Raw genomic sequence first — 20,101 nt, forward strand, 5'->3', positions numbered from 1 at the left:
ATTTTAAAAATGTTTAACCCGAGGGCTAGGGGTAGAGGACGAGGGCGGGGACGTGGGCGTCCAACTACTGCAGGGGTCAGAGGCCGTGGTCCTGGGCGGGGTGAGACACCACCTGCTGATGAGGGAGCAGGGGAACGCCGCAGAGCTACACTCCCTAGGTTCATGTCTGAAGTTACTGGGACTCGTGGTAGAGCACTGTTGAGGCCAGAACAGTGCGAACAGGTGATGTCGTGGATTGCTGACAATGCTTCGAGCAATTTGTCCACCACCAGTCAGTCTTCCACGCAGTCCACCCATGTCACCGAAATCCCCACTCCTCCAGCTCCTGCACCTCAGCCTCCTCCCCCCCAGTCTGCCCCCTCCCAGGAAAATTTGGCATTTGAACCGGCATACTCTGAGGAACTGTTTTCTGGACCCTTCCCACAGTCACAAACCACTTGTCCGGTTGCTGCTGAGCAATTTTCCGATGCCCAGGTTTTCCACCAGTCACAGTCTGTGGGTGATGATGACCTTCTTGACGTAGTGGAAGTGTGTAAAGAGGTGTCCGACGATGAGGAGACACGGTTGTCAGACAGTGGGGAAGTTGTTGTCAGGGCAGGAAGTCCGAGGGGGGAGCAGACTGAGGGATCGGAGGATGATGAGGTGACAGACCCAAGCTGGGTTGAGAGGCCGGGTGAACACAGTGCTTCTGAGACGGAGGAGAGTCCTCGACCTGAACAGGTTGGAAGAGGCAGTGGTGGGGCCAGACGGAGAGGCAGGGCCAGAGCTGGTGCATCAGCGCCACTGTCAACTAGTGAAGCTCCCGTGGTGAGGGCTCTTGCGGCGAGGGCTAGATCTTCAGAAGTGTGGAGGTTCTTTAAGGAAACACCGGATGACCGACGGACTGTGGTGTGCAACATTTGCCAAACCAGGCTCAGCAGGGGTTCCACCACTACTAGCTTAACTACCACCAGTATGCGCAGGCATATGAATGCTAAGCACCCCACTCAGTGGCAACAAGCCCGTTCACCTCCGGCCGTGCACACCACTGCTCCTTCCCCTGTGTCAGCTGCTAGTCAGCCCCCTGCCCAGGACCCTGCCACAAAAACCCCATCGTCGCCTCCACGATCCTCCACAGCATCCACCAGCGTTCAGCTCTCCATACCCCAGACGCTGGAGCGGAAACGCAAATATAGTGCAACCCACCCGCACGCCCAAGCCCTTAATGTGCACATCTCCAGATTGCTTAGCCTGGAGATGCTGCCCTATAGGCTAGTAGAGACCGAGGCCTTTCGCAACCTCATGGCGGCGGCCGCCCCTCGGTATTCGGTCCCCAGCCGCCACTACTTTTCCCGATGTGCCGTCCCAGCCCTGCACCAGCACGTGTCAGACAACATCATCCGTGCCCTGACCAACGCCGTTTCTGACAAGGTCCACCTGACCACGGACACGTGGACGAGTGCTGCCGGGCAGGGCCACTATATATCGCTGACGGCACATTGGGTTAACTTGGTGGAGGCTGGGACCGAGTCTGACCCTGGGGCTGCTCATATACTGCCGACGCCGAGGATTGCGGGGCCTACCTCGGTCCAGGTGTTTCAGGCCTACTATGCCTCCTCCTCCTCCCACCCCTCCTCCACCTCCTCCTCCGAACTACCATCCGTGGGCACGGCGCCATCAGTCGGTAGCTCTAGGCACAGCAGCAGTGCCGTCGCTAAGCGACAGCAGGCGGTGCTCAAACTGCTGAGCCTAGGCGACAAAAGGCACACCGCCCAAGAGCTATTACAGGGCATCACGGCGCAGACTGATCTGTGGCTGGCACCGCTGAACCTCAAGCCGGGAATGGTTGTGTGTGACAACGGCCGTAACCTGGTGGCGGCTCTGCAACTCGGCAGACTGACACATGTGCCATGCCTGGCCCATGTGTTAAATCTGATAGTGCAGCGTTTCCTCAAGACATACCCCAATCTGTCTGATTTGCTCACGAAGGTGCGCCGCATCTGTGCGCATTTCAGGAAGTCCAGCCCAGATGCTGCCACTCTCAGGGCAGCGCAGCGCAGCCTCCAACTGCCCGCTCACCGACTGTTGTGCGACGTGCCCACGAGGTGGAATTCAACACTGACCATGTTATCCAGAGTTTACCAGCAGCGCAGAGCGATTGTAGACTGCCAGATGTCAACTTCCACCAGAACTGGTAGTCAGGTCAGTCAGCTTCCTCAAGTCTACAATGAGGAGTGGACGTGGATGTCTGATATCTGTCAGGTGCTGAGTAACTTTGAGGAGTCAACACAGATGGTCAGTGGCGATGCCACCATCATCAGCCTCACCATCCCGCTGCTTGGCCTGTTGAAAAACTCTCTGGTCAGCATGAAGTCGGAAGCTTTGCGCTCGTCACAAGAGACGGGGGAAGAATATTCCCTTGTTGATAGCCAAAGCACCCTGAGGTCTGTTTCTCAGCGCATATCGGAGGAGGTGGAGGTGGAGGAGGATGAGGAGGAAGAGGAGGAGAATGTTGGCGAGACACAAGAGGGGACCATTGTTGAGTCCTTCACTGTTCAGCGTGTATGGGCAGAAGAAGAGGAGTTGGAGGAGTTGGAGGAGGAGGAAATGGACAGTCAGGCCAGTGAGGGGAGTGAATTCTTACGCGTTGGTACTCTGGCGCATATGGCAGATTTCATGCTAGGCTGCCTATCCCGTGACCCTCGCGTTCAAAGAATTTATTCCAGCACCGATTACTGGGTGTTCACTCTCCTGGACCCACGGTACAAGCAAAATCTTCCCACTCTCATCCCTGGAGAGGAAAGGAGTGTGAGAATGCATGAATACCAGCAGGCCCTGGTGCACAAGCTGAAACAGTATTTCCCTTCTGACAGCGCTAGCGGCAGAGTGCGTAGTTCTGCGGGACAAGTAGCGAGGGAGAGTAGGCGAGCAGGCAGCTTGTCCAGCACTGGCAAGGGTACGCTTTACAAGGCTTTTGCCAGCTTTATGTCACCCCAGCAAGACACTGTCACCTGTCCCCAGTCTCGGCAGAGTAGGGCTGATCTTTACAGAAAGATGGTGAGGGAGTACGTAGCTGACCATACCATCGTCCTAAATGATCACACAGCTCCCTACAACTACTGGGTTTCAAAGCTGGACATGTGGCACGAACTGGCGCTGTACGCCTTGGAGGTTCTTGCCTGCCCTGCCGCTAGCGTCTTGTCCGAGCGGGTTTTCAGTGCAGCTGGTGGCATCATCACCGATAAGCGTACACGCCTGTCGACTGACAGCGCTGACAGGCTGACGCTTATTAAAATGAATAAAGGCTGGATTTCTCAGAATTTCCAATCTCCACCAGGTGAAGGAAGCTCAACCTGAATAATTGATCCACTCCTCCTCCTCCTCCTCATTTTCCTCCTTCTCCTCCTCTTTGTACAGCAAAGCAGAGGAAAATGGCTATTTTTTGACAGGGCCCACTGGCTCTTGCTATAGTACTTCATGCATTTAATTTTTCTGGAGGGCCACCTACCCGGTCCTCTGTTTGAAACAATTTTTGTGAGTGCCACATACAGGCACTCAATCTATTCCATTTTACTGCAGGGCCACCTACCTGCTCCTCTGGTTTGAAACATTTTTGGGACTGCCACATACAGGCACTCAATCTATTCCATTTTACTGGAGGGCCACCTACCTGCTCCTCTGGTTTGAAACATTTTTGGGACTGCCACATACAGGCACTCAATCTATTCCATTTTACTGGAGGGCCACCTACCTGCTCCTCTGGTTTGAAAAATGTTTGGGACTGCCACATACAGGCACTATCCAAATTAAATTGTCTCCATAGCAGCCTCCACACGTTGTCTCCATTGCTACCTCCAAAAGTCGTCCATATAGCTGCCTCCATACATCGTCCCTTTATCAAACGAGGTGTGTCAGGCAGAAATTTGGGTTGTTTTCATGGATTCCACATCAAAGTTGTTAACTTTGTCGCCACCCTGCTGTGTTATCCACAAAATATACTGGCAAACTTTTACCATTTAGGGATATTATTTCAGCGCTTCTTGCGCATCTGTTTACATTCCCCTCACCCGGCATATCCTAAACTTATAAGAACGCTACTACACTTGATCTTATACAAAAGGTTCTTAGAAGTGCTGTTTGGGGAGTAGCCTAGAGACAGGGGCTTGAATTGGCGAAAGCTCGCCTGGCAGCGGAGCGCCAGCTCCATGCGCATCATGCGCTTCTTGCGCATCTGTTTACATTCCCCTCACCCGGCATATCCTAAACTTATAAGAACGCTACTACACTTGATCTTATACAAAAGGTTCTTAGAAGTGCTGTTTGGGGAGTAGCCTAGAGACAGGGGCTTGAATTGGCGAAAGCTCGCCTGGCAGCGGAGCGCCAGCTCCATGCGCATCATGCGCTTCTTGCGCATCTGTTTACATTCCCCTCACCCGGCATATCCTAAACTTATAAGAACGCTACTACACTTGATCTTATACAAAAGGTTCTTAGAAGTGCTGTTTGGGGAGTAGCCTAGAGACAGGGGCTTGAATTGGCGAAAGCTCGCCTGGCAGCGGAGCGCCAGCTCCATGCGCATCATGCGCTTCTTGCGCATCTGTTTACATTCCCCTCACCCGCCATATCCCAAACTTATAAGAACGCTACTACACTTAACTTGGTGCAGGCTGGGACCGAGTCTGACCCTGGGGCTGGTCATATACTGCCGACGCAGAGAATTGCGGGGCCTACCTCGGTCCAGGTCTCAAAGGCCTACTATACCTCCTCCCACCCCTCCTCCACCTCCTCCTCCTCCGAATTACCATCCGTGGGCATGGCGCCATCAGTCGGTAGCTCTAGGCACAGCAGCAGTGCCGTCGCTAAGCGACAGCAGGCGGTGCTGAAACTGCTGAGCCTAGGCGATAAAAGGCACACCGCCCAAGAGCTATTACAGGGCATTCCACATCAAAGTTGTTAACTTTGTCGCCACCCTGCTGTGTAATCCACAAAATATACTTGCAAACTTTTACCATTTAGGGATATTATTTCAGCGCTTCTTGCGCATCTGTTTACATTCCCCTCACCCGCCATATCCTAAACTTATAAGAACGCTACTACACTTGATCTTATACAAAAGGTTCTTAGAAGTGCTGTTTGGGGAGTAGCCTAGAGACAGGGGCTTGGATTGGCAAAAGCTCGCCTGGCTGCAGAGCGCCAGCTCCATCCCAAGATCCAACTAACATAGTTGCAGCACCTTTAATCTACTACTAGTTCACTGCCTCCATAATAATAATAATAATAATCTTTATTTATATAGCGTCATCATATTCTGTAGCGCTTTACAAATCATAGGAAACAAATACAAATGTAATGTAATAGAGCACAACATTTGTATGGAACAACAGGAGTGAGGTCCCTGCTCGCCAGAGCTTACGGTTTATGAAGATGATGGGGTAACACGAGGTAAAAGAATATTTAATGGTCAAGCCATTCTTCTTAGGGAATAGAAAAAAATATAATAAATGGAATTGCTGTCGCTTGAACCACTCAGCCGTCATCTTATATACCAGGTCCAGGGTGAATGGGACTGCAGAGAAGTCTGGTGCCTGTTGGTTGCTGGATAACAGATGGGAGGACGACACAGGACGGGATAGTAGAAGAGTTAAAACTTCATGCAGTTAATGAGTGTTATAGGCTTGCCTAAAGAAATGGGTTTTAAGAGCACGTTTGAAACTTTGGAGGTTAGGTATTAGTCTGATAGTCCAGGGCAGAGCATTCCATAGAATTGGTGCAGCTCTAGAGAAGTCTTGGAGACGCGAGTGGGAGGTCCGCACTAGGGTAGAGGTTAATCTAAGATCACTGGCGGATCTAAGAGCACGGGTTGGGCGATAGACTGAAATAAGAGAGGAGAGGTAGGGGGGTGCAGCATTATACAGAGCTTTATGGATGAGGGTTATTATTATTTTAAACTGTATTCGAAAGGAGACTGGCAGCCAGTGCAGCGACTGGCATGAACTGTAAGCATACATGGTCCCCTTATCAAACGAGCTGTGTCAGGCAGAATTTTGGGTTGTTTTCATGGCTTCCATGTTAACTTTGTCGCCACCCTGCTGTGTAATCCACAAAATATACTGGCAAACTTTTATCATGTACCGATATTATTTGAGCGCTTCTTGCTCACCTCCTTTGGTTCCTCTCTGACACCCATTGGTTTGAAGCCTGAGTCCAATTAGGGTATGTCGCCATGCCACTCTCTAGCCTGCTGCCGCTGCCTCTGCCTCTGCATGCCGTCCCCTATAGTGTCAGGGTCAATTATTGGATGTTTTACATGCTATCTAGCTTCATTCTGTCACTCTGTCATGGCCATGCTGTTGCCCATAATTTCGGCATAAGGGTGCGATTAAGCAGCCTCAGAGGCATCCATGCATGCTGCCCCTGCTGTTTCCTGTCCATTTCCGTGGTGTTTCCATCCTTTTCTGAGGTTCCCAGGTGTTTGGCCAAGCTTCCCTGTGCAGAGCCTTGGTCCCCTTGAAAAATGCTCGAGTCTCCCATTGACTTCAATGGGGTTCGTTATTCGAGACGAGCACTCGAGCATCGGGAAAAGTTCGTCTCGAATAACGAGTACCCGAGCATTTTAGTGTTCGCTCATCTCTAATTAATATCCATTTAATGTGAATCGCTCTCTAAGAATAACCTGCCATAGACTATTATGAGCACCGACTCCAACTGGTGGTGGAGGATTGAGGCGCGCTTCATTGAGGCGCGCTATGTCCTTAATGTGCTCGAGAAAACGCACCTTAAATGCTCTGCACATCTAACCCACATAAAAGATGTTGCAAATATTGCACATGATAATGTAGATCACACATTTAGTGTTACGATTTCACAATTGCTTGATTTTAATTCCCTGGGAAAAAAAAAATTGTTTTGGTTATAATACAAATCCATCTGATGGAGATTAAGTACTCCCAGTGTACCCACGCACTTTTGTCGGACTTTCCGACATTTTCAGGTTTTGCACTGCTGTGACAGTTATTTAATAGGTGCCTGTTCTGGGATTGTGTTGCACGTGATCGGATTGTGGCGGAGTCGCGCTAGCTTCCATGCGACAGAAATCGGGGGCCAGCTGTCGGACCATCCAACTAATTCGGACTGAGCACGGGATTTAACTTTCAAATTGTGCCCCAAGACAATGCACTTACATGCACCGGGAAGAAGAAGGTGAACTCCGGCAACACATTTACTTACCCGGTCCTGTCACGATCCCCGAGGTGCTTTGTCCGACGAGGATGAAGTCTGGCGCGATTCACTAAGATCATTCAATAATCATTCCATTATTAACTCATCGGAAGCATTTCAGGAAGCGTGTCTCAATCCTCAACCACCAGGTGGAGTTGGTACGCATAATAGTCTATGGCACAGGTTATTCCTAGAGACCGATTCACATTCAATAGATATCAATGTTATTTATTGTAGATATTTAACGACAATATATTATGTACATGGTAATATTGTTGTTGATTTTTATAGATATGTTTTATATACACTTTTTGCATATGTTTTTTTTATAAATGTTTTGTAACACTTACTTGTAATATGTGAGTTTTTCCATGAGGTGTTCCAGAAATAGATATTTCCCACTACGGTTTTGCTCACTACAAGAGGGAAGTGGATTCACTCACACGGGAGTCATGATTAAGAGCAGTCACACTGCTTGAAACAGGTTTGTATTCACTGTATACCTGGATGTGGAATAAGCGCAAGCCCTTGTCAACTGCTACTTTGTAATTGAAATCTAATAAATAAAGCTTAGTGTGTGTATGTATTTATGTATTTCCATTGTATTTACAATCACCAAATTTTGCAAAGCCGCTCTCTGTGGCTCAGGGAACGTCATAGACTTGGTTTTGAATCAAAAAATTTTAACCCTGCGCTTTCCAAAATACACTTATTAACCACCATATTCAGGAGCCATTATCTCTGAGTGACAGTCAGGCAGGGAGAATGAGTTAGAGACAGAGAGATGCAACACCCCTGCCAATGCAAATGGTTAATAGGTGTTGCAAACTTATTCTGCTCCATATAAGTAGCTGCCTGTTGAGACTGATCACCTCACAAGGAGGTCTCTAACATGAGAAACTTGGTAATTGCAGCTGGAAGATTCTGCCTGAGAGGTTAATTGTTAATCTTATTGTCCAATTATATGCTTTGTCTTTGCTGTAAGGAGGGAGTAAGCTAGTTGGACAAAAGGCTTGCTACGGCCCAAGAGAAGGTATAAAACCCCTTGTGGTCTTTCTCAAGAGTTTTTTTTCTCAAGTGGAATGTTCCAGAGCTGTCCAGAGGTCTCAGCCTGGAGAATTGAGTCAGTCAGGGAAGTCAGTCCAGGAAGCAGATGTGTCTCAGGCAAGCTGCCTGACACCTTGGCTAGTCAGATGACTAGGCCCAGAGCAGAGCTTCACATCATGACTCTGTTTCATCCCTACCAGCCCAGCCTGAAGCTATTTACCAAGCTGCAAGCATACCTTCCTGAGGACCAGAACTCAAGCCAGTTGAAGTTTTGCTGCTGTTAATGTTGTTTCCTGATCCAATAAAGAACTGTAAGTTATACTTCACCAATGTGCCTCTGATTGATCCCTGGATCTGGCTATACACCATCATGGGCACCCACATCCTCCATTACCAGGGATCCTATCTATACACCAGAGTTGTCCCGGGGAGAAATCTACTCTTTCAGCCTCTCCCTCCATTCTCTTCACACAACTTGTTGGAGACCTGCCAGGCTGTGGATGTGGCCTCTGCTCTTGATACCAGGCCCTGTGATTTTCAACGTGCACAAGCTCGCACTTGCCTTCGCCTCTGGTATTCAGGACCCCGGTTTCATCCTGCCATAGAGAGAGGTCAGGCCACGGTGGAGGATATTGCAGAGACAGGGAGGGAGAGTGAATACGAGAAACAGAAAGTTTTGTCTTTTGGTCCTACTAGTCATTTTGACTCATTCCAAATGGATCTTGACCTTCAGAGACTTTTTTATGGAGTGTCAGACTAAAGATTTATTTTTCATATCCAGAAAGACTGACATACAATGCTAATTATGATGGTGCTGAAGCTACTGCAAATACACTTAAACTTGATGAACTTGGTCAAAAACTGAAAAGTATTTCTAATGTGCCAAAGATATTTCATTCAATTAAAACATAGTTAACACGGATGTTAAAATTGTTATTGATTGGGGCAAATTTACTATGTTCCATGTGCCAGTTTTCTGTCGGTCTTTGCACTTTCTTTCCAGTGCAACATGCTTGCACAGGTATTTAACTCATTAATTACGCGCACCCAACTGGCATGGGTTGGGTGCAGGTACATGGAGAGGCCTCAAGGGCTGAGCCCTCTCCATAGCCGGTAAGTCTTTGCTGCATATTGCTAGCACCGATCGCGGTGTTACCCCATCGAGCTTTGCCAACGACTTGAAAAAGATTACGTCGTCGGGGAGAGGCGATCGCTCACCATGACAGCCTTAGGTCTTTCGTAGACCAGATTTAACATGCAAAGTTCAACAGAAGAGTGTCACACACAATAAAAAAAGGGTGCAGAGAAAGAGTGCAGAGGGCGCCAGATTCATGGGGAATGGGCACCACAAATCTGGCGCTCTCTACACAATACACAGGCAAACTGGACATAGTACATTTGATTTCTAATAATAATCATGTGATGTAACCTTGCACTTCAATCTTTGCTGACAGATCACAAACTTATAATAAAGCCTACAGATATTGCTATTATGGACAAGTCCACCTATGAAAATTAGATTTATCACCAATTGTCAAACAATGATAGGTAAAATAAACTTTCCAATAATCCAGTATTATCCAGTATACAGCCTGCAGCCCTGCCCCCCCTGTGTATAGCCCACAGCCCCTGCCCCCCCCAGTATATAGCCTGCAACCCTTGCCCCCAAGTATATAGCCTGCAGCCTTGCCCCCCAGTATATAGCCTGCAACCCCTGCCCCCCATTAAATAGCCTGCATCCCTGCCCCCATTGTATAGCCCGCAGCTCTTGCCCCCCTAGTATATAGCCTGCAGCCCTTCCCCCCAGTATATAGCCTGCAGCCTTGCCCCCAGTATATAGCCTGCAGACCCTGCCCCCAGTGCATATCCTGCAACCCCTGTCCCCCAAGTATATAGCCTACAGCCCTGCCCACCCAGTATGTAGCCTGCAACTCTACCTCCCTGTGTATAGCCTGCAGCCCCTGCCCCCCCAGTATATAGCCTGCAGCCCAGCCCACCAGGTATATAGCCTGCAGATTTGCTTGCCCAGTTTATAGCCTCCAGCCATTGTCCCCATTGACTCAAGTATAAGCCGAGTTAGGGGTTTTCAGCACATTAAAAGTAGAGAGATTCCTCATCCTGATCTCCCCTGCTCCTTCCCCAATATTTCTTATCTGAGCTGCCGAGTCTGGTGTGCACTGTGGAATATGTATATACATATTATGTTGTACAATGTAGATCAGAATATGTATATAGTGCACATCCTCCATTCTTTAGTGTAACAGGTCAGATGCCGAGGTCCCTTGACACTTTGGACCTCATAGCAGCTGCTTTGGCTGTCAACCCTTGACTTACCCCTGAAGAAATCACATATATGTGATGATACACGTGGGGTGTTTGTCTGCCCCCACCCTCCACAGCTTATCCCTTGTTCCTTTCTCATAACCTCCCACATTGACTCTGTTGGGTATGATATTTTTGACATGGTTGCAGGCTTTACGGTTTGATCTCAATTTTGCATTTTTGCTAAATTTTCTTAGATTTGACTCTGTTATTGTGTCTATTGGACCTTTTGCCACTTTTGTTCAGGTTGTGAGATGGTAGGGGTGTAGGGTCCATGCATGCCTCTGGGCCCGAGGTAGTCTTTTACACCTTCCAGGTGTACTTTTAAATGTTTCATTATTGTCCCATGAATTGCTTGCAATAAATTGATTTGCAGTATTTTGTCCTATATGCGCATCCTCCGTGTTTTCTCTTTTGTGGTTATACATCGCATCTTGGATGCGGGGACTTCCTTATTCATGTGGTAGTGCCTGTCTATTTTTTCTAGTTTTGTGGCTGTCAAACCTGTAGTTACACCCTTGGACAAAAGCCTAGAAAAGTCAGGGGTCCAAAAAGAGAACCATCCATACAGTATAGGACGTACATCTAATTGCACAAATATGGAGAGTATAGGTGGATTTCAAGGGTGGGTGTCTTTTACAAATATGTATATTAAAGATTATTATTGGTAGAAAAAGACATGTTATAGGATTTGTTTTGTGGACACAGAATTGCAATTTATCTAATGAATTGATGGCACAAGGACTCTACTGATGTCATCTTGTAGATCAGTGATACCCAACTACGGAGTGGATGACCACATAACCATTTTTCAATACTGGGTCAACGGCCTCTGCATTTTAAAGACTTTGAGCTTCTGCAATAATACTTCAGCAGCAGATTATGGCCACATAGGATGTATGTAGGGGGCCCATAGGTTGTCTGCTACCGCCTAAGATATGCTGAGGCAAGCAGGTTGGGCTGTTTGGGGCTGGACCTTTAGGGTACACTGTCTTGTCTTTTGCCCCAGAGTCCAGTGTCCCCATTACAGTTGTGGCTTGTCTTCAGTCTAGACTACTTGTAAAGTCATTCTCTTGTAGATAAACTGTGATAGTTTGAAAAGAAAGACAGTCCCTTCAGGGGAAAATAGTATCTGCATGTAATATTATAAATTATAAAACAGAAATACCCACATATGGGCTAAAATGTTATCTCTACATTTACGGAAGGGGGTAATTCTAAAATTCATATTTTAGCTCTAACAGGTAAAACACAACAAAAAGAAATAAGAATACTGAGTAGAACATGAGAAGTTTATTATATAAGTAAAGATCTGCTTTAATTTATCAGGAAACCTCAGCTCCACTTTAATTCATTAGGTGCAGGTCACATTATGATTTGTTTTCATGTATCTACAACAAGAAAGACATAAGAACCATCAATACTTGTCTCAATATCATTGTTTGTGTTTTAAGTGATTATTAATATTGAGTGGGTGTAGAGAGTGCAGAGGTAACAGCACCACCAAAGCTGGGGAGGGGGAGAGGCCTCTTTAGTTATGGAGATTATTTATATTACATGATGGTAGTAGTAGGGCACAATATCTAAGATAGTATATCCTATATAGCTAATTTAGGCAAGTTGGGAGGTCTATGAGATCCATCCTCCCATACATTTGTTTAGAAATGATGGTTCATAGACCCTATTAATGTTATCTTCTAGATGCCACAAAAGGAAAACCATTCTTATGAGTCATTCAATTTTAATTAAGAAAACAACATCAATTCTTAACCCACCAGTTTCTCCAATTTAGGATAAAAGGAATTCCAGAATTGACACTTTTGACTGTTCCAGTTTTGATGAACATCAATGTTGTCCACTTTCAGGATTGCATAATTTTGCTCTTCTTCTGAATACTGAGGCCATTTAAAATCATCATCACTTGGATTCCTAAAATGGATAAAGAGGTAGGTTATTATTATAGATGACTAAAAAAGCTAAAGTAATATTATTTTATAAAGTGTATGTCATTCATCAGGACTTGATGGATTTGTATGGTTTACACACCTCCCCATGAACAGTGTAGCCATGTAGGGTGTCTTCAAATGTGGATGACCTATCCTGTTCTGTATTACTCACTCAATAGGCAATATTCCATTTAATTATTGAAGGTGTGGCAGGAAATATAAAAATGTCACCAAAAGCAGTGCCGACTCGGCTCCGCAACATATTGGGGAAATAAGAACTCTGAGCTTCATATGTCAATATGATAATCCCCAGCATAGTGATCAGTCCATTGCACGGCACTGGTCATGGACATTCATAAGGTTTTCCATAAGGTGGTATCTGGCAACCTAGTATCTTTCCTCCATGGGCTCCAGCTTCTCAATGACCCTGGGGACCTTTATAATCAATATTGATTATTATAGTACAAGTCTTATTATATATAAAACTGGAAAAAGAAGCAAGTTCATCAAGTCCAACAGGTCCAGGCCTTTGTTAAACATGTACATAGAGTTAGCCATAACAGCCTCCCGCGGCAGACAGGTCCATAGTCTCACTGCTCTTACAGTAAAGAATCCCAATCTATGGTGATGGTAGAACCACCTCTCCTCTAGGTGTAGAGGATGTGCCCTGTCTATGGTGATGGTAGAATGGCCTTTCCTCTAGGTGTAGAGGATGCCCCCTGTCTATGGTGATGGTAGAACCGCATCTCCTCTAGGTGTAGATGATGCCCCCTGTATATGGTGATGGTAGAACCTCCTCTCCTCTAGGTGTGGAGGATGCCCCCTGTCTATGGTGATGGTAGAACCTCCTCTCCTCTAGGTGTAGAGGATGCTCCCTGTCTATGGTGATGGTAGAACTGCCTCTCCTCTAGGTGTAGAGGTTGCCCCCCTGTCTATGGTGATGGTAGAACCTCCTCTCCTCTAGGTGTAGAGGATGCCCCAAGTCTATGGTGATGATAGAACCGCCTCTCCTCTAGGTGTAGAGGATACCCCCTGTCTATGGTGATGGTAGAACCGCCTCTCCTCTAGGTGTAGAGGATGCCCCCTTGTTCTGGTCACAGGTCTAAGTATGCAAAGATCTTTGGATAGATCCTTGTATTGACCATTCAGGTATTTGTACATTGTGATGAGGTCTCCCCTAAGTCTTTTTTTTTCTAAACTGAATAACCCCAATTTTTGTAATCTGTCATTGCCCCCCCCCCCCCCAATGCCCCTAATGATTTTGGTTGCTCTCCTCTTCACCCTTTTCAGTCCTTTTTTTACACTTTTGATACACTCTTGATCTGCTGCTGAATGGGCATACTCTTCAGCTTACAGGGGCGAAGTGTAACTCTGGTGGACCAGGCCATTTTCATTTCTCTGCTTTCCAGAGCCTCTAAGTCTTTAAAAATCCATAGCTTTTTTATTTTTCCATGTACAGAACCTACAGATGGCTTGTTTTCTGTGTAACAAAGTGTACTTTCTGGTGACATTATTTTATACTCCATGCCATATAATAGGAAGGAGGAAAAAAAGGCAACGAAATTGCTGACAAAAACATTTTTGTGGACACGGTTTTTACGGCTTTTGACACAAAACTCTGTCAAAGCTGCGCAAATCCCAAAAAGGCTAACAAACCGAACGGCGAAAAGTGTGATAAATATAAGCCCCATCCTCTTTATTCTTTGGTTCAGTACTATCATGGGAATAGCTGTTTTTTATATTTTGATAATATAACTTGGCCATTCCTGACATGCTTTTGATTTTATTTGTTTATTTATGTGGGTATTATAGGGAAAGGGGAATGATTAGAGATTTAACTTTTTAATTTTTTTGTACATTTTTTAATTACTTTTTTTAGGCTCTTGGGTCGTTTGGATGGGGTTTTTGATTTCCAGGAAAATGGCCTAGCCCATATTTATGTTAAATGATTGACTTTCACCATGGCATCTAACATGATGATTTTTCAGAACTCAAGGACAAAAAGCTCTGACAGGTCAACATATTTTACAGAATAATGCCCAAGGCAAAAAGGATTTGTCCCATATCGAAGCGCCACATAAAATATAACTTTTGCTAATTTTGAATGAAAGTTTTTTCTATGCAAATAAACATCATTAAAAACCCAATGGGGCACATTTACTAAGGGTCCCGCGGCCGCATTTCCGCCGGGTTATGCACATTTTTCTGATTTGCGCTGAATTGACCTGGGTTTTTGGCGCACGTGATCGGATTGTGGCGCATCAGCGCCGGCTTGCATGCGCCACAAATCGGGGGACGTGGACGTCAGACAACACAACTGATTTGGACAACCCGCGGAATTTAAAAACCAAGTTGTGTCGCAAAATCATGCACCGGGAAAAAGAAGGTGGACTCCGGCGGACCCCAATATCTGTGCCCCAATATCTGTGTGCTTTTTATTTGTCTAATAGTCTGTTCTTAATATTCAATATTTACAATAGCACTAAATGATTCCGGCTGCTGAGCTTGTTTATTATTATATACACTGGGGCTCATTTACTAAGGGTCCGAATCGCGTACTTTCGGCGGGTTTCCTGACGATTTCCGATTTGCACCAAATTGCCCCGGGATTTTGACGCACGCAATGGGATTTTGGCACATCGGCGCCAGCTTTCACGCAACAGAAATTGGGGGGCGTGTCCATCGTAACGGATTCGTAAAAACCGCAGAATTTAAAAAAAAGTTTGTGTCACAAAATTAGCACTTACATGCACCAGGAACTTTTCCTTATTTCAGGCTATCGTGCCCTTCGTGCAGCTAACTGTCTGCAGCTCAGAGTTTCCTATTCACAGCTAATAGTAACCTTATTACTCCATAAACACATTGGGGCTAATTTACTAAGGGTCTGCGGGTCGCACTTTCGTCAGGTTTTCGACATTTTCGGGATTTGCACCGCTGTGACACGTATTTAACTGGGGATTGTGTCTCATGCAATCGAATTGTGGTTCAATTGCGCTGGCTTTCATGCGACCAAAATTGGATTCGGACTGAGCGCTGGATTTACGATTCAATTTGTGTCGCAAGATAATGCACTTACATACACCAGGAGGAAGAAGGTGAACTCTGGTGGACCCGAGTGGGGAAGTGACACATGCAGGATATCGGGCACACAATCTTTGTTGGACAATGCACTTTCAGGGATTGTGCAGGACGGGTAACTAAATGTGCCCCATTGTTTCTAAAAACCATAACTATTATCGCCCCAACAGGTTTTGCCAGTTCTCTGGCTTATAGGTGTATTGCCCCTGAGGTAGCCAGAGAACTGGCGAAACATGTTGGGGGGTTAATAGTTATGTTTTTTTAAAAACAATGTCTGTGTGGAGTAATTAGGTTCCTATCAGCTATGAATAGGAAACTCTGAGCTGCAGACAGAGTTAGCTTCAATAAAGGCACGGAAAAGTTGTTATCATAGTGAGGGCTGGCTGTGTAAACAATAGTGTGTGAACACTCTGCACAATCCGAGGCTTTGTTGCCATCTAGTGCTATTAAACAGCTACTTTAGATACATTGGGGGTCATTTACTAAGGGCCCGAATCGCGTTTTTACGGCAGGTTACCCGAATTTTTCCATTTTGCGCCTATTTTCACTGAATTGCCCTGGGTTTTTGGCGCCGGCGTGCACATGACGGAAATTGGGGGGCGTGGACGAACGAAAACCCGATGGATTCGGAGAAACCGCCACATTTTTAAAAAAAAAGTGACGCTGGACACGCGCTTACCTGCACTAGGCCCGGCTCGGTGAAGTTCAATGCATTCCGATGAACTTCAGCGCAGCAGCGACACCTGGTGGACGTCGGAGAAACTGCCTTAGTGAATCCTCCACACAGAACGAGCCGCTGGATCGCGAATGGACCGGGTAAGTAAATCTGCCCCTTTGTATATAATAATAAACAAGCTCAGCAGCCAAAATCATTTAGCCCTACTGTAAATATTGAATATTAAGAACAGACTATTAGACAAATAAAAAGCACAAGTGATCACTTTATTAACAACTGAGATAATCACGGATATCGGGTTTTTAATGATGTTTATTTGCCTGGAAAAACATTTATTCAAAATTAATAAAAGTTATATTTTATGTGGCACTTGGATATGGGACAAATCTTTTTTGCCTTGGGGATTATTCTGTAACAAGCTGACTGTCACAACTGTTGGCAGTCAGCCTCAGGTGTCTGCTTTATAATACAGCAGATACCTGCCCCGTACGGAGAAGGCTCAGAATGTGAACCTTCTTTGTACAGCCTTAACCCCGTAAGGATGTACATGTATTATAAGCAGTCTTTAAGATGTTAAGGTAAGTGAGAATCTTCAGGTTAATGACAGGCTCATCTGGATCTTAATAATCTGAGGAAATGTCTGGGAAGGAAGTTACCACTGTGATTAGGAGTGAGGTCATATTTGCATAAAGCTGTACTGAGCTGGAGCCTTGGAACAGATTTTACTTTTGTGACCTAGGCATCCTGGTCAGATATTATATCCGTCCTTAAATATTTTGGCCTATTTTTTTTTAAAGTCCCTAAGGACTAGTTAGGATTTTTGGGTAACTCTAAGTAATAAACCCAACATACAGTTTTCCACAAAATAAGCCATAGAAGACAACATTCTGTGCCGTTTTTCAATCTAGCTACCCCCCCCCAAAAAAAACCAAAGTTTTACCCTGAAGAAAGTTATATGTTTACATGTTTTCCAATTGTCTTTCTTCATCAAATCATTTTCTTTAATAGCATTCCGGGATTACAAAATTGGGGGTGTTAAAATAATAAAGAGTTTACCTCCTCCGGTGCTCCCGTTCCGCTGTGGTGCTGCCTATCCCTATTGGCTTCTATTTGCAGCAGGCACATGGATGTCAAGGCTGCATCACCTCTGTATACAATCAAAAAGTCAGTGATGGGGGTAGCCAACCATCTACACAGGAGCACTGGATGTGCACAAGTACACTAGACTTTCAAGTCCTTTGACAAATTTTTCACTTTGTCGGATGCTGGATGACAAATCTAATTTAGTTTAAGACTGGAGCCATGCCTCACGCTATCTATTAGTTGGCCTACTTTACACTAGAAAATATTTCCAAAATGTTACTGCATATCCATGGCTTTTGATGCACAGACTTTTACCCATAAAACCACACTCCCTTTTCCATGGCCATGCTACCTTTGTATCAAAGCATCAAATTTAGTGAAAAATTACAACAAATTTTTTTGAAGACAGTTTGATAAAACTCCCCCAATGTTCATTTTTGGAAAATTAAACGATCCTAATGATAAACAGGATTGGCAGTAGAGCTGAAAGCTGCGACAAAGAAAATATATACAGTCTATCTTATATAAGATTATTCATAGTAAGTGGCTTACCCATTTCTGGCAAAGTTGGCCCAGATTTTCATAAAACGTCTGCTGAATACTTGTTCTTGATTGGAGTATTTATGAGGTGCAATAAGTGGGTGTCCAAATAACATTTTCACTTCTGCACCGTGTGCAGCACCCATCCACTCCGGAAGAGTTAGTGTTGATGGACGATGAGCATATTCATAGACAAATAGGTTATTTTTTGCCTCTGCAGCAAAGTTAGCAAAATACTTTGCAGGACACATAAAATAATTGTCTTTCAGTATCTTCTCCAAGGCTTGACGGTTCTTCTCTGTGTTCTTTACATCATCCCAGTCTTTATACAATAACATCATGGATTCTACAGAGAGATCATCTTCTGATGGGAAGTAGAATTTTAAACCATCTTTAAGTTGTTCCATGGTGATTAAACTTTCATTTTTTACACTAATCCCTGGAGCGCCCATCAATGTAAATGGGTTACCATCATCCTTGGTTACTCCTATCAAAATATCAGTATTCACCTTTGTATATTTTACTAGGTTTTGAGGAATATCAGTTAGAAAGTCATCATCCAAGATTGGTGCAAATAACGTCACTGTAAATCCTGACATACCCAAAATTTGTGTTCCTGTTAACTTGTTGGCTTCAACTTTTTGTAAGCAATCTATAGTGGCATCATCATCTTCTGTAGGACAGTCAACAATGTTTGCCAATTTCATGGCTAATTTCTTTGAGGATTCCTGGGATCGAATAGCCCAGTCTGCTGTTGGTGATCCACTTTGCATAATGGCTCTTTTGAAATAAGGACGGCTCCCTGGACTGATCACATGATATCCCACAGAAACACCTCCAGCACTTATCCCAAAAATTGTTACACTCTCCGGATTTCCACCAAACGCTGCTATATTTTCATGAACCCATTGAAGAGCCAGTCTTTGGTCAAACAGACCTGCATTTCCTGGAGCTTTTGCATTTCCTGGGAAAACTAAGAAACCCAGCGCCCCCACTCTGTAGTTCATTGACACTACAATCACGTTCTCAGAGGCAGCCAGCACACTTCCATCATATATGTCTAAAGCTGAGGAACCAGAAAGAAATGCTCCTCCATAGATGTTAACCATAACTGATGCAGGTTTAGAAATGGATTCTGGGACCCAAACATTAAGACTAAGACAGTCCTCACTCATTTCATTTTTGATGCTCCACTCATCGGTGCCAATCATATCAATGAAACTGTCAAGTTCTTCCTTGTTCTGATAGCAAGAGTTTCCAAAGTCGGTGGCTTGGTAAATGCCCTCCCATGGTGCCCTTGGTTCTGGTTTTTGGAACCTTTTTTGCCCAGTCGGTGCCTCTCCATATGGAATCCCCAGGTAGGCCGTGACAGTGTGAGATATCACAGACTTCTTTATTCCACTTACTTTCCCTTGTTTTGTCTCTATAATTGTGTCATCTTCTGTTCTAACACATACGGCAAAGACAACTAACATCACCAAGCAGGTTATATTGTACGACCACATATTTTTCCTCGATATCTGCAATTTTCCAAATGTAATTTTTGATTATTAAGGAAAACCTGTGATTTTATTAATTATTTAACATGTATGTAGTTTATATAGAGATTTATTTCTTCCAATAAAGGGCACAAAAACAAAAAGAGCGACCAGTGTAATCGTAAAGATCAAAATACATATATTTTCAAAATGCAAAGGCAATACAATAATCAATTTACCAAGAAATAAAAGTCAATAGATAAAATATAATTCCCACATTAAGCTACCAAGTCCTTAAGTTATGGCATTAAACATCTTTTATAGAATTCCCTAATCTATTTTACAACAATAAATTGAGCCAAATTCAGTAAGTCTTTGCCTAAGATGAGTCGCTTTTAGAGGCTTAAGGTGAGCACATTGAACTATGATGTCATTGTAAAGATGAGAATCATATCTTCTAGATAATATCAGGTTTGTGGTTCTATGAGCTACATAACCAAAGAAATGAACATTTAGCACCTTAACAACCTATTATGGAATAGTTGTTAAGACTATATGGAGGGGGTTTACTAAGCCCTCTTCATTTATAGTGGGTGTTTGTCGCATCATGCTGCCAGGAAAGCCACTTTCTTGGCTGAGATAATCACTTCCCATGACATCATCGGAGGGAGGAGATCCATTGCCATGACAGTCAAGAGTCTCTGTGTGACTCCCTGTCCTGTCTGGTACCAGGA

At 44.8% G+C, this 20,101-nt stretch overlaps 2 protein-coding genes across 2 annotated transcripts in view; both read right to left on the bottom strand.

The window, feature by feature from the left end:
* LOC140069452 (cholinesterase-like) overlaps positions 1–20,101 on the bottom strand; it is a 269,951-nt gene that overhangs the window by 194,403 nt on the left and 55,447 nt on the right. The gene's annotated exons all lie outside the window — the stretch shown is intronic.
* On the bottom strand, positions 11,855–19,407 carry LOC140069450 (cholinesterase-like). Its single transcript, XM_072115153.1, has 3 exons — positions 17,902–19,407; positions 12,342–12,495; positions 11,855–11,957 (listed from the first exon to the last, which is right to left on the bottom strand). The coding sequence occupies exons 1-3, from the start codon at positions 19,392–19,394 to the stop codon at positions 11,937–11,939; spliced, it is 1,668 nt and encodes a 555-aa protein (XP_071971254.1). The 5' UTR covers positions 19,395–19,407; the 3' UTR covers positions 11,855–11,936.

Source organism: Engystomops pustulosus, chromosome 7 (assembly GCF_040894005.1).
Source record: "Engystomops pustulosus chromosome 7, aEngPut4.maternal, whole genome shotgun sequence".
In the NCBI taxonomy this organism is placed as follows: Eukaryota; Metazoa; Chordata; class Amphibia; order Anura; family Leptodactylidae; genus Engystomops; species Engystomops pustulosus.

Coding starts and splice junctions, on each gene's coding strand:
- LOC140069450 (XM_072115153.1), bottom strand. CDS start 19,394: ATGTGGTCGTACAATATAACCTGCTTGGTGATGTTAGTTGTCTTTGCC. Junction 12,496..17,901: donor GCCAACTTTGCCAGAAATGG/GTAAGCCACTTA, acceptor TATCCATTTTAG/GAATCCAAGTGATGATGATT. Junction 11,958..12,341: donor ATCCTAAATTGGAGAAACTG/GTGGGTTAAGAA, acceptor TTCTTGTTGTAG/ATACATGAAAACAAATCATA.